This window comes from Schistocerca piceifrons, chromosome 3, assembly GCF_021461385.2.
Source record: "Schistocerca piceifrons isolate TAMUIC-IGC-003096 chromosome 3, iqSchPice1.1, whole genome shotgun sequence".
In the NCBI taxonomy this organism is placed as follows: domain Eukaryota; kingdom Metazoa; phylum Arthropoda; class Insecta; order Orthoptera; family Acrididae; genus Schistocerca; species Schistocerca piceifrons.
In genome coordinates this window covers 703,129,285-703,144,505 of record NC_060140.1, presented here as the reverse complement: position 1 = coordinate 703,144,505, position 15,221 = coordinate 703,129,285, and the positions used below count along the sequence as shown (strand labels likewise).

Sequence of the window (15,221 nt, the reverse complement as noted above, 5' to 3'; positions counted from 1 at the left end):
TGTTTTATTTGTTATTTCTCTTCCGCATGTACTTGCAAATTTTTCCACGAAGTCTTATTGCCCTACGATCACTCGTTTTTCATGGGGGCCTCTAAAGTGGCGGAAGTTTAATTATAACTGCCCTCCACGTCCACAACTATACACCGTAAACGAAGTTATAAAACTACCGTAAGCTACCGTAGACTGTCAGAAGTAAGCGTAGACTACCGTAGCTTTGATCATTTAAAATTGTAACCACGTTATTTGTACGTTAGATATTGTCGCATACCTATCGGCCGTTACCTCATTTCGGTTGTTTTGTTTGCGTATGCACCCAGTCTCTCATTACGTTCCCCTAGATCCGGAAGCGGTGAACCGTACAGCAACTGAGTGTAATCTACAGAACATTTTTGTTCTGCATAGGTATCCTCCTGCCTCTTACTTAAAAATAAACGGTATTTATAGCTAATTATTTAATTCTGTTTTTATTCGAAAACTGTTGTTTTTTTAAAGTGAAACAGAGGGATGTTGTAGTAGTGAAAATAAAAAACATACGCAACAGACTTATCAAATAGCACTAGAAAACGCATTTCCCAAGAGAAAGGTAAAATTAAAAGGAAAAAGACATATCAAATATCGTTTCAATACTTTGTCGAGCTTATGAAACATGCTTCTGTTATCCATAAACAACTTCAGCTCTTATCAATAATAACAGGAAGCTTCTGCCTTTAATCGTTATGAAGAACGTTCTACTGCATACAAAACAACAACAGTTACACTGATTTTTTATGTTTGTTCATGTAAGGTGTACTTGCATCAAAATTAATTGCTTTGGTAACATAAAAGAGCGAAAGTTACGCGATCAACTAATTTTTATTACTTAGACAACACAATTTACATTTTGTACGAATATAAGATACTCAAAGAAGTAAAACTGAGCGATATATGATTCTAATTATGTGCAAAACAGACAAATAAAAATCAGAGAAAAGTCGTCGACTCCCAGTTTCTGTCTCACAATTCATTTACTTTTTTTTCCCTACTAATGCTACCAACACTAGCAGTTATCTTAACGAACTGTAGTTTCGGTAGAGCGCAACTCTAACCGCAAGTAACCTTATAACGTGTGGCGGAGAATCCTGCATGTACCTCTGTCATTTCCACCTATCCTGCTCCAGTCTCGAACGAAGAGTTCCTAGATAACAGAACGCAGCATGTCATTCTCAATGGAGAGAAGTCTTCCGAAGTAACAGTGATTTCAGGTGTGCCGCAGGGGAGTGTCGTAGGACTGTTGCTATTCACAATATATATAAATGACCTTGTGGATAACATCGGAAGTTCACTGAGGCTTTTTACGGATAATGCTGTAATATGTCGAGAGGCTGTAACAATGGAAAATTGTTGTATCCGGGCGCTATTGACCGTAGCAGTTTTGCGCCCTAAAACCATAACAAAAAAAAAAGGAAAATTGTACTGAAATGCAGGAGGATCTGCAACGAATTGACACATGGTGCAGGGAATGGCAATTGAATCTCAATGTAGACAAGTGTAATGTGCTGCGAATACATAGAAAGAAAGATACTTTATCATTTAGCTACAAAATAGTTGGTCAGCAACTGGAAGCAATTAATTCCATAGATTATCTGGGAGTAGGTATTAGGAGTGATTTAAAATGGAATGACCATAGCCGGCCGCGGTGGTCTAGCGGTTCTAGGCGCTCAGTCCGGAACCGCGCGACTGCTACGGTGGCAGGTTGGAATCCTGCCTCGGGCATGGATGTGTGTGATGTCCTTAGGTTAGTTCGGTTTAAGTAGTTCTAGGTTCTAGGGGACTGATGACCACATATGTTAAGTCCCATAGTGCTCAGAGCCATTTGAACCATTTGAATGACCATATAAAATTAATCGTCGGTAAAGCAGATGCCAGACAGATTCATAGGAAGAACCCTAAGGAAATGCAGTCCGAAAAGAAAGGAAGTAGGTTACAGTACACTTGTTCGACCACTGCTTGAATACTGCTCACCGGTGTGGGATCCGTACCACATAGGGTTGATAGAAGAGATAGAGAAAATCCAACGGAGAGCAGCGCGCTTCGCTACAGGATCATTTAGTAATCGCGAAAGCGTTACGGAGATGATAGATAAACTCCAGTGGAAGACTCTGGAAGAGAGACGCTCAGTAGCTCGGTACGGGCTTTTGTTGAAGTTTCGAGAAGATACGTTCACCGAGGAGTCAAGCGGTATATTGCTCCCTCCTACGTATCGGGTGATCAAAAAGTCAGTATAAATTTGAAAACTTAATAAACCACGGAATAATGTAGACAGAGAGGAAAAAATTGACATACGTGCTTGGAATGACATGGAGTTTTATTAGAACAAAAAAAAAAAAAAACAATGTGTTGCTAGACGCGTGAAAGATCTCTTGCGAGCGTCGTTTGGTGATGATCGTGTGCTCAGCCGCCACTTTCGTCATGCTTGGCCTCCCAGAGCCCCAGACCTCAGTCCGTGCGATTATTGGCTTTGGGGTTACCTGAAGTAGCAAGTGTATCGTGATCGACCGACATCTCTAGGGATGCTGAAAGGCAACATCCGACGCCAATGCCTCACCATAACTCCGGACATGCTTTACAGTGCTGTTCACAACATTATTCCTCGACTACTGCTATTGTTGAGGAATGATGGTGGATATATTGAGCATTTCCTGTAAAGAACATCATCTTTGCTTTGTCTTACTTTGTTATGCTAATTATTGCTATTCTGATCAGATGAAGAGCCATTTGTCGGACATTTTTTGAACGATTGTATTTTTTTTGGTTCTAATAAAACCCCATTTCATTCCAAGCATGTGTGTCAATTTGTGCCTCTCTATCTACATTATTCCGTGATTTATTCAGTTTTCAAATTTATACTGACTTTTTGATCACCCAGTATATCACGCGAAGAGACCATGAGGATAAAATCAGAGAGATTAGAGCCCACACAGAGGCATAACGACAATCTTTGCTTTCCACAAACAATACGAAACTGGAATAGAAGGGAGAACCGACAGAGGGTACTCAAGGTACCGTCCGCCACACACCGTCAGGTGGCTTGCGGAGTATGGATGTAGATGTAGAAGCCCAGGGAGAACGATTCTGGTAAGTTTGGTTGTGAGCTCGGATCGCTCTAATTTTACATTCTCTTTCTTTTCCCGAGATATACGCAGCAGGAAGCAATATAATGGCTCGGTGATACAAAACACCTCTCTTGCAACATCTACCAATGGAGTTGGTTGAGCAGCTTCCTGGCGCTGCTAGACAGTTTCAAATCAGGACACCTTCGAATTCGAAGTAAACGATTCGTTCTAGCGTTCTTAACTAAAAAAGGAGGTTAAGCCAAGTGCAGTAGGCAACGTCGACAGGGTACTCACCAGCCTCGAAGTTGTCCTTGAGCCTGCGCCACTGGCGCGCGTGGTGTATGGAGTAGATGCCCGTGACAAGGAAAAAGAGCAGGCAGGCGCAGACGGCGAGCGCGAGCACCACCACCTGCCAGTCCCACACCAGCGTCTCGGCCGTCGAGAACGGCTGCTGGTGCTGGTGCTGCTGGGCTTGAGGCTGTGCGTGGTGCGGCCGGGCCGTGGTCTGGGCCGGCGACGGCGCCAAGTCCTCCTTGAGCTGCGCCGCCGACTCGGGCAGCATCGGCTTCCTGACGTCCGGCATCTGGTGGCCGGTGAAGTTGCGCTGGCGGTGCTCCTCGCGGTGCCGGCTGTGGGTGTGGCTGTGGTGGCCGTGCTTCCGCCCACCGCCGCCGTGCTTCCTGTGCTGCGACGTCTTGTTCCTCCGCTGCGAGGACAGCGACGACGTCCTGTTGAAAGTACCGAACCCGTCCTCCGCAGACGAGCTATAGGACGATTCCTCCGCGAAGGACGAGGAAGAGGACGACGACGAGGAGGAGGAGGACCAGCGAGAGTGGTGGTGGTGGTGGCCCTGCCGCCTGCGCGCCGGCCGCGGAGTGTCTTCCGAGTGCTCTTCCGAGTGCGACGAGAACGCCGACGAGTCGATCTCGGAGGAGGAGGACCACCCGTCACCGTGGCGGTGGCTCTTGCGGTGGTGATGGTGGTGGTGGTGATGGTGGCGGTGCGAGGGAGGCGCAGCGGTCCTATTGGAGCGCCTGGGCAGCCAGGACCAGTCGATCATGAGCTTGGAGATGGGTCCGCAGTCGGTGTCGCGGTTGACGGCGCAGGGCGCCAGAACTACCTGCCCGTCGGGGCACTGCGTGCAGGGCAGGCAGCGGCCGCGCCGCTCGTCCCAGAACTGCCGGTCCAGCGAGCACGACAGGCCTGCCCCGGAGCCGGAGCCGGAACCAGCACCAGTCGCTGCGGCCGCTGCTGTCACCGCCGCCACCACCAACAGCTGGCACACCGAAAACAACGGTGCGACTTGTACAGTTATGAAGAGGCACTGGTTCAAATGGCTCTGAGCACTAAGGGACTTAACGTCTGAGGTCATCAGTCCCCTAGAACTTAGAACTACTTAAACCTAACTAACCTAAGGACATCACACACATCCATGCCTGAGGCAGGATTCGAACCTGCGACCTTAGCGGCCGCGCGGTTCCAGACTGAAGCGCCTAGAACCGCTCGGCCACCGTGGAACAGGCACTCTGCGCAACTTTAAGTCCTACATCTACGAAGGGCGTTGGGGTACAAAGTGTAGACGACCTCCAAGATGCTGTAGTCCGGGCAAGGGTCCGTGACGACAGAACGGCAAACAGTCTACACACTAGGCGACTGAGCTAGAATGAATTTCTTTCACGGTCAAGAAAATCTACAGAGGAAAACGAAAAAGCAAAAAAGTAACGGTTCTTATCTAGGGTGTATACGCGGACAAAGAAAAAAAAATCCCGGATACCTCCCTGATTTGCCAGTTAAAAATACATTTTCTCTCGGCTGAAAATGTACTTTTTCCCTGTTACCTGACAGAAAATTTTCTCTCTAAACTGTTTAACCTATCCATCCTTAGAATGGTTATGGTTTTATACACAGGCACACAATTTCTGGCACTTTAGAAAACGAAACACAGGGAAAAAAAAAACGTTTTAGAAAGATCTTTGATGTGCAGTAACATGTACGCTGCATACTTTCGTATTACGGAAGTATAAATTCGAATTCCACCAAACAGCGCATATTACTTTCCGAAGCATTGAAATCAAGATTGCGATACACTTTTGTAAGCCAGTCACAGCTCATGTCACGTGATTTTCACCAGCCGATGATACCAGGCATTGAGAGCTTATGACATGTGAAGAAGTCAGCCAATAGCAACATCACTGTTAAATAGCGCGAACACACAAACAGAAAAGTTAATGTTTCAAATTAATATACACAGTGTTGCTACAAGAAATGTAAAGCTTTCACTTGTAATATTGGTCTATAATATTAATACGCTGGAAGAGAAGCTAAGCTTTCACATATAATGTTCGTCTTTTATGAGCGTATTACAATTTAAGATATATCACACAAATGTGCCATTAAAAATTTTAATAACGACATAAATGTCTGTTCTTCTGGGCTCGAAATTCATCTAAATGGCTTGTCATCAAAGAGTTTATTTTTAAATGAGAGTCAACTGTTCTTTGATTTAAGAAATTCAACGTACATTCTCGCACGTAGTTTAACTTGCGTAAAAGGAAATTTTCTTTGATAGTAACGCTTTTCAAACCCCCATTCTGAATATTTTCCCGCGACCTGTTAGAAATAGGTGCGTTTCTGCAGTTGCCAGAGAGCGCCAGATGACAGGCGTCACCGCGCTTGTGCAGCTACGATGTCGTAGGGAGCCGTATGTTCGTACGTTTAAAACATTAAAAGATCTTACATTAGGTCATAAAAGAAACAAGACATTCGAACCTGCTGCTTACACAGCCAAGAGCCACATTTCTGTAGCCAGAAGCGGGAGAAGGTACTACTCAACTGCGCATACGCATGATTCCGCTTGTAACTGCTAAAACGAATCTAATGTAAAAAGTTGTGACGTCACGTTCATCGGAGGCAATTTGTTGTTATGAATCATTGCATATTCTTCCTAAAGCCTTTGACAAGTTTTGCTGTTGGCAGACGCTTGTATCAGCACTTTGTTTTGTTGCTGTATATGGCGCATTTACTTTGCAGTTAAAGTTTTATTTTCGTTTTCACTCGTTCATGTTTTATTGCTCAACTATTATTCTGCAGTAGCGGGATACAGTAATATTCTTTGTTAGAGTATCGGTTCTTACCAGTCAAAATTACAAAAATTTAACTGAAAACAAAGAAAAGTTCCCGGAATTCTAAAATATTCCCGAGTTTTTCTCGGTTTTTTCCAGGATGAAAAAATTCCCGGGTTTTTCCCGGATCTCCCGGTTGTCCCGCATTGTGTACACCCTATTATCAGAAGCACCTGACAAGAGATATCGGAACTTGTGTCCGTATCTTACAACTAAATGTTGAAGGCTTAAGCCGAGACAAATCCGAATAATTGAGTAGGACGGCTAAAGATAACCACACAGAAATTATAAAAAAACTTAGAAATAACCAAAGATAAAAAATCGAAATAACATATTAAGAAAGCTGACTGGAACCTTCTTGGGAGCTCAAGCTAACACCGTAAGCACCGCAGTACAATCTCTTGTTTATTCGGTGGCAGAATACTGCGCCCCAGTCTGGTACAAGAGCACACACACGAAGATAATAGACGTCCAGCTTAATACCACCATGAGGATTGTCTCAGGAACTCTGCAATCAACTCCACTTCCCTGGCTTCATGCCCTTTGCAAACATAGCTCCTCCCTTCCTCAGAAGGCAACAAGCAGCTATCCAAGAATGGAAGAAAATTAATGATCCCTCTGTCTCTGAAGATATACCTATCCGAAAAATATTGGACCATCTACCAACTACACGCCTAAAATCCAGGAACCCTTTATGCGAAGACGAAATCCTCAAATTCCCAGAAAGGTACGACATAGCAAGGGAATGGAGGCAATACTGGTCGCCGAATAATCACCATCCACTCATCACTGATTTTGATCCTTCGATACAGGTGGAAGGAATGCAGATGCCCAGAAGAACTTGGTGCAGACTTAATCGTGTGAGGACTAACCACGTCAGGTGTAAGGCCATTCTCCACAAATGGAAACTCACTGATGACCCACGATGTGACTGTGGTGCAGAAGAATAAACAATCCCTCACCTTATCTTCGAATGTCCTGCGAGGAGGTTTGAAGGAGAATGGAGGGATATAATGAATGCTACTCCACGTGCTGTTCAGTGGGTGACCTGCTTACATGTGCACTTGTAATAGCTGCAGCGGTTGTCTCACTAATCTTACGCATATTGTTGTTTGAAATCAATCATTTAATAATATATTTGTAATTCGATTATTATATTAACTAATAGTTTGTGTGCAATTTTACTCTGTAGATGCCATACGCTAAATAAAATAAAATAAATAAACGAAGGGCATTCAGTAAGTAATGCAACACTTTTTTTGTAGGACAATTTCCGCTGAATAAAAGAGGAATTTACTGTGGGACATCGTGGAACATGTTCCGATAGGTTGCGGCGCTGTACGTAGCTTTCAAAATGGCGTCTGTAACAGTGATGCGCCACAAGCAGAGAGCTGTTATCGCTCTTGGAGGAAAACCAGGCATCACAGATATTCATAGGCGCTTTCAGAATGACTGCGGAGACTTGGAGGTGGACAAAAGCACGGTGAGTCGTCGGGCGAGACGTCTGGCATCAACGCAACAAGATCGCGCAAACCGTTCCGATCTCCCGTGTGCCGGCCGACCGTACACAGCTGTGACTGCTGCAGTGTTGGAACATGTGGACACCCTCATTCGAGGTGATTGACGGATCACAGTAAAAAACCTCGCTGCTCAGATAGACGTCTCTGTTGGTAGTGCTGACACTCGTCCATCTGTTGGGGTATTCAAAGATGTGCGCCCGCTGAGTTTCTCGCCGCTTAAAAGAAGACCGTCAACAGCAATGAAGGACCATCTGTGCTGAATTTCTTATGCGTTAAGAAGTTAGTCGTGACAATTTTTTGTCGAACATCTTCACAGGCGATGAAATACGGGTTCATCACTTCGGCAAAACGGTAATCCACCACCTCCTCTCCGAAGAAAAAATTCAAAGCCACAGTCTGAGCAGGTGAAATCATCGCGACGGTCTTCAGGGATTCTATACTGTCTATTATGTCTGATGTCCTCCTTCGTGATGCAGTGGTCATCTTGGAAATGTATTGAGCTACCATCAGGAAGTTGAAGAAACGATTTGCATCGTGTTCGTCGCCACAACAATGCAAACAAACTTCTCCATGGCAACACAAGGTCTCACAAAAGTCTGTGCACACGATAGGAACTCACAAAAATTCATTGGATTGTTCTTCAATTGGCTCTGAGCACTATGGGACTTAACTTCTGAGGTCATCAGTCCCCTATAACTTAGAACTACTTAAACCTAGCTAACCTAAGGACATCAGACACATCCACGCCCGAGGCAGGACCGTAGCGGTCACGCGGTTCCAGACTGTAGCGCCTAGAACCGCTCGGTCACTCAGGCCGCCCGATTGTTCTTCTTCATCCACCTTATAGACGGGACCTCATAAATGACGACTTCCATCTGTTTGGCCCAATGAAGGATGCAGTCCGCCGGAAGCAGTATGCAAATGATGGGGAGGTTACTGACGCAGCAGAACTTTAGTTCAAAATGGTTCAAATGGCTCTGAGCACTATGGGACTTAACTACTGAGGTCATCAGTCCCCTAGAACTTAGAACTACTTAAACCTAACTAACCTAAGGACATCACACACATCCATGTCCGAGGCAGGATTCGAACCTGCGACCGTAGCGGTCACGCGGTTCCAAACTGACGCGCTTAGAACCGCACGGCCACAGCGGCCGGCTTTTAGTTCCCAAGTCGACCGGCGGAGTGGTACCACGCGGGCGTACAAGTCCTCACAGTGAGGTGACGTAGGGCCGTCGCAATTCAACGGAGATCATGTTGATTTTTTTTTATTTTTCTTTCCTTTACAAGTCTAGTTCAGTAGGACCAAATTGAAGAGCTATTCTCTGTGTCATGGAACGTGTCAGTACATGAAATTACAACAGAAAAGTAATAATAGATCAAACAAAATGTTTATGTATCCAAAGAGGACGACAAGTTGAAAGTGTACATAAACGCAATCAACAATATAACACGGGGCACAGCTTAATTTTTCAAGGAATAAATAGGGTTTTGTAGCCAAATGAGTGGGTAATAATTTGATGTATTGGAATTTTTAATAGAACCAACCTGCTTTAAAAAAAATGTCTTTCACTACTTATTGGACGGACGTCGTACATATACACTCTGCAAGCTACTTACAGTGAGCGGCGAAGAGCACTTTGCATATCAGTCTCACTTCCTTCCTTTTCTGCTATAAGCGTGAATAGTTCGCGGTGAAAACGATTGTAAGCCTCTATGTAGTATCTGGAAATATGCAGAGACAAGCTGATACCGAAGTTCTGGGGTCATGTAGGGTTACTCAACAATATGTAGTTCGTTGGCGGCTGAAAGTAGTACTGTTCCGCAGCAAACTCATCCCGGGTAATTAATACGGATACGTACGAGTCTGCTCGTCAAGTGTTGCACGGTTGTACATTTAACAATTAATGTCTAACATGTCTGCAAGGAACCTTTGACAATGTATTGCAGTCGTAATTGGATAATATCAATTAACATACCTTGGTTAATGAACTTTTTTATTTATTCTTTGCATAGCACCACAAACTTCCACTGAGACGAACCTTGACTACAGGATACAGAGAACTCCAAAAATTACGAAGAGTTTGGAAACACTTTCAGAAACAGGACTAATATCTATTCACAAGTAATATATTAAAAAGTTATGAAAGCCTCTCTGCCCTCGCATATTATTTGATTAAAATTTTTAATCATACTAAAGAAGCATCGTCAGCGTTAATTTTACGTTATTAGTAAATAAAGTGTACTGCAGTTCTAGCATAAAAATTGTGACGCCTATGTAAAAATTATGTGAATAGTTCGTCACTGATACCAAAAATATCCCACAGTGAGTGAAGAATTTTAAAAATAAAAGTGATAAAATTTACAAACGTTGTGGTTATTTTCTGTTTACTTTTAATATATCTTTGAAATGATCTATCCTTTAACAATTTTTAAACGCTTACTTTTCACATCTTTCGATGTCTATAGCATTTGTTTCTATGGTTGTGTAGAGTTGGTTCATCTCTGTTAGCTTGGACTATACAGATATAATCGTACTTGTTTCTCACAGTCAGTGTTTTGAAATTGCTCTGTTATTTGCCATGTGAGGTAAGTCTAGAGCGTCATTACCACCACAAAATTGCTACCTACAACGACACGCTGGTGTTTGACATGCAAAAGGTATCCCGAATGAGAGTTTTACTCTGCAGCCGAGTGTGCGCTGATATGAAACTTCATGGCAGATTAAAACTCTGAGCCGGACCGAGACTCGCACTCGGGACCTTTGCCTTCCGCGGGAAGTGCTCTACCGTCTGAGCTACCCAAGCACGACTCACGCCCCGTCCTCACAGCCTCACCTCTGTCAGTAACCGGTCCCCTACCTTCCAAACTTCACAGAAGCTCTTCTGCGAACCTGCCAGGAAGTGTCACTATCAGCGCACACTCCGCTGCAGCGTGAAAATCTCATTCTGGAAACATCCCCCAGGCTGTGGCTAAGCCATGTCTCCGCAATATCCTTTCTTCCTGGAGTGCTAGTTCCGCTAGGTTGGCAGGAGAGCTTCTAAGAAGTTTGGAACGTAGGAAACGAGGGACTGGCAGAAGTGAGGCTGTGAGGAGGGGCTGTGAGTCGTGCTTGGGCAGCTCAGACGGTAGAGCACTTCCCGCGGAAGGCAAAGGTCCCGAGTGCGAGTCTCGGTCCGGCACACAGTTTTAATCTGTCAGGAAATTTCATGAAACAGGTAGATTGTTCCAATAACTAGTCCATATTTCCTACTATTTTTTGGCTTAATAATATGACAAACAGCAATATACGTATCCACGCAGGACTCCGTACTGCACATGTAAAACAAATCGGAAATCTAGTTCCTCAGATTGAATTTTTCCGAAAAGTATATTAATACAAAATTCATAAGCATCATAACCCTGCTAGACGAAGAAGAAATTCTCTCACAATGTCACGTGGTTCAATCTCACACAAACAAATCATCAAATATAAATTGTTGAGGTTTTTGTGGCCACTTGTTGACCTATTGCCTTTTGGCTTCTGTCTCGACATCTGCGCCCGACGTTCCTTCAGTGATTTTGCTGATCTTTCTGAGAAGCCGTGGTGTGGAACAGCTTGGTGACTTCCTAAACCATCTGAGCAGTCTCCACGCCAAAATTAAACATACTGCGGAGGTAGGAAAATATCAACAGCTACCCTTTCCGCATGTGGTTGGTTACGGCAAATATGAGAACCTGGGCCACAGCATGTACCGAAACCCGGCAGACAAACATTCAAACCATCTGCTGAGCCAGAAAATAGGAATAACCAATAGGCTCGCAAGGCGCGCAAGACGAATGTGAGGGCCGCACATCTCGGACGCAATGTGCAACAACTGGCATGCGTTTTGAGAAGTAACGGGTACACCGCTAGTTGTATAAGAAATGTCACGAATTAATAGTTAGCAGAATTCTTCCAGTTTTTCTTCTGTCTCTTTATTACTATTGATTGATCGTACATGCCTATTCCCATTTCCACTTCCCTTTCGGTTTTGATTTCTTTCTATTAGATCAGAATTCTTACGAACCTTCCCGTTGATAACTAACCATCCTTGATTTTGTTTTTTTTTTTTTTTTTTTAAAAAACTATAACGTTGTGTCAGAAATTCTGAGGGTGCGTCAAACTAAAGTATCAGAAAGGTGTGCTAAATAATTCAAACAAGAGGCGGTAGAAAGTTATCTGTGTGCTTAAAAACCATCGTACCTACTGAACAATCCAAGCACGACTTCCAACTCGTCTTCGCAGCTTCAATTCTGACAGAATCGTCAGTACTTTACAGGCTTCACACAAGTTCTCTTGCAGACATTCGTGTAGAGGTAAAACCAGAAATGAAGCTATTGGATGAGTCATGAGTCGTACCTGGACAGCTGAGTTGGTAAGCGCGAAAAGTAAGGGTCTTAAGAGTCTCTGCCCGAGACACAGTTTTCATCTTCCATAGTCTTTCTCCAGAGGAAGCCCGATGCAACAGGGCCTAAACATCGGTTGTTTTATAATATGAGGCAGCAGTAGACCCAGAAAAACTATAATGAGACTGACCTAGTGCTCGCGAATAGTGGAGTTCTAATCACTATTTAGTCATTCTTAGTAACGTTTCCTTCATTCCGCCATTTCTCTATTCACCACAACGACCATCGTAATGCAACTCAGCTACTGACTTTCTGACATCAACGAGACGTTAACGTCTAATGTTTGTCGTGTTCCTTTCAATGCCAAACTTTGCTGTCTACATTACTGGCCATTAAAATTGCTACACCAAGAAGAAATTCAGATCATAAAAGGGTATTCATTGGACAAATATATTATACTAGAACTGACATATGATTACATTTTCACGCAATTTGGGCGCATAGATCCTGAGAAATCAGTACCCAGAACAACCACATCTGGCCGTAACAACGGCCTTGATATGCCTGGGCATTGAGTCAAACAGAGCTTGGGTGTCATTGGATCTCGACTAAGCGAGCAGCAACGTCGCGATACGATAAACCGCAATCGCGATAGGCTACAATCCGACCTTTATCAACCTCGGAAACGTGATGGTACGCGTTTCTCCTCCTTACACGAGGCATCACAACGTTTCACCAGGCAACGCCGGTCAACTGCTGTTTGTGTATGTGAAATCGGTTGGCAACTTTCCTCATGTCAGCACGTTGTAGGTGTCGCCACCAGCGCCAACCTTGTGTGAATGCTCTGAAAAGCTAATCATTTGTATATCACAGCATCTTCTTCCTGTCTGTTTAATTTCGCGTCTGTAGCACGTCATCATCGTGGAGTAGCAATTTTAATGGCCAGTCGCGTATTTTGTTTTTTGTGTCAAATATTCTTGGATGTCATTACCCTATCCCATATTTCACTAATGCTGTCCCACGAACTTCTGCCACCGCTCATTTTTGCAGCATAATCTCTTAATTTTAAATCACTGAAGGAAAAACTGCATAAGCCATACTTTTTGAATGAATAATTTACTTAACCGTAACTTGTTTTGGGCCTCCGGTCAATGTCAGACGGCAACAAGAATTATTCCGACAAATTTCACATTTTTGTCTTATAACAAAATGGAAAAATCGTGTTTTTCTGATTCACAAAAGTTCTAACATCATATGCAAAGTATTTACATTTGACAACGTTTTCTTTTATACATTACATCATAGAGGTGTGCTTCGCCGAGACGTGACATTCTAACCATGAGCTAAGGACAAGATGGCGGAAATAGGTGTTTATATCAGACGCCACATCAACTATGATCGTGGGCCGTGGCGGCTCGCTAAGAGCTGATCTTCCACCGAAAGCAGAACCTTTGGTCGGCCGCCGTAGCAAGCGAGGTGGCGCAGTGGTTTGCAAAAAATGGTTCAAATGGCTCTGAGCACTATGGGACTCAACTTCTGAGGTCATTAGTCCCCTAGAACTACTTAAACCTAACTAACCTAAGGACATCACACACATCCATGCCCGAGGCAGGATTCGAACCTGCGACCGTAGCGGTCCCGCGGTTCCAGACTGCAGCGCCTAGAACCGCACGGCCACTTCGGCCGGCTGTGGTTTGCACACTAGGCTCGCATTCGGGAGGACGACGGTTCATACCCACGTCCGGCCATCCTGGTTTAGGTTCTCTGTGGTTTCCCTAAATCGCTTCAAATGCTGGGATGGTTCCTGTGAAAGGGCACGGCCGGTTTCCTTTCCCATTCTTCCCTAATCCGAGTTCGTGCTGCGTCTCTAATGACCTCGTTGTCGACGGGACGTTAAACACTGATCTCCTCCCCCTCGGCCGCTGTTCGAGGACAGGGCGCTCGGGGAGCGAGGTGCTGGCTCGCGAGAGAAGCAAGTTTGGCTGTGTCGGTGGAGTGGAGACCGGGTCTGGCGAAAGAGTTTGCGAAGCCCAGTACTGCAGCGTGCAGCTTGGCGGTTGCGGCCCGCATTGTTCTGGCCCTACCAGTGCGTTGTCGTCATCATCATCATCATCATCATCATCATCATCATCATCATCCTTAAATTGGAGCCGTGGATTTGTCGAACGTCCCGTTGCATGCAACATTTTATTTTATTTTCTACGGCCTTTCTTCTTGGTGTCTCGGGCCGAACTTGAAATGAATGAAGATTGTACTTTGGAAGGTGAGGTATAAAATGTCCTTTCACTCTCAATCCATGCTCCGTGACCGCCTTGTCCTGATCTTTCACTTGTTGGTGTGTGGGAGAAAGACAGACTCTCAATTACGATTAGAGCCTTGCCGACAAAAAATCGTAACACCAGGAAGGACTTGTGCACCATAAACGGAAGTTGGCAGGCATTTTTCTACTTCTCATAAACGGTCGAGAGCGTTAGTTGCCTTTTGAGATTGGACGTAGTGAGCTGATGATAGTCAAGAATGACTTCAAGGTGACAGAGAATGCATTATCATCTCCTCAACGAGGTCGTGACGTAGGACCATGAGAAGCTGGACGTTCCTTCTGCGACATTGCAGAAAGACTTGACAGGAATACAGCCGCAGTACGTGATTTCTGACAGCAGTGGTCACGAGAATGTACGGTCGCAAGAAAACCGGACTCCGGACAGTCACATGGCACTACCGAGAAGCACGACCATTATGTTCGGCTTATGGCTGTGGTGCACTGTACTGCATCTGGAGCAGCAATCTGAGTAGCAGTTGGTATCAAAGTGATACAACGAACAGTAATAAATCGGTTACTTCAAGGACAGCTTCGAGCCAGACGCCCTGTAGCTTGCATTCCACGGATCCCAAACCACCCCCATTTGCGATTTCAGTGGTGTCAAGTGAGAGCTCCTTGGGAGGGAGGGTAGAGGTCTGTTGTGTTTTCTGATGAAAGTTCGTTCTGTCTCAGTGTCAGTGATGGCCGTGTGTTGGTAAGGAGGTGGCCAGTTGAGGGCATGTAACCAACCTGTCTGCGTGTTAGACACACTGGACCTACACCTGGAGTTATGGTCTAGGGGACGGTTTCGTATGACAGG

General features: G+C 44.7%; 1 protein-coding gene across 1 annotated transcript in view; it reads right to left on the bottom strand.

Annotated features, from left to right (window-relative positions):
* LOC124789977 (homeobox protein B-H1) overlaps window positions 1-15,221 on the bottom strand; it is a 467,814-nt gene that overhangs the window by 432,844 nt on the left and 19,749 nt on the right. Inside the window, exon 2 of the mRNA XM_047257518.1 lies at window positions 3,387-4,368. Coding sequence (XP_047113474.1) covers window positions 3,387-4,368 — 982 coding nt within the window. The remainder of the gene's footprint in view (window positions 1-3,386; window positions 4,369-15,221) is intronic.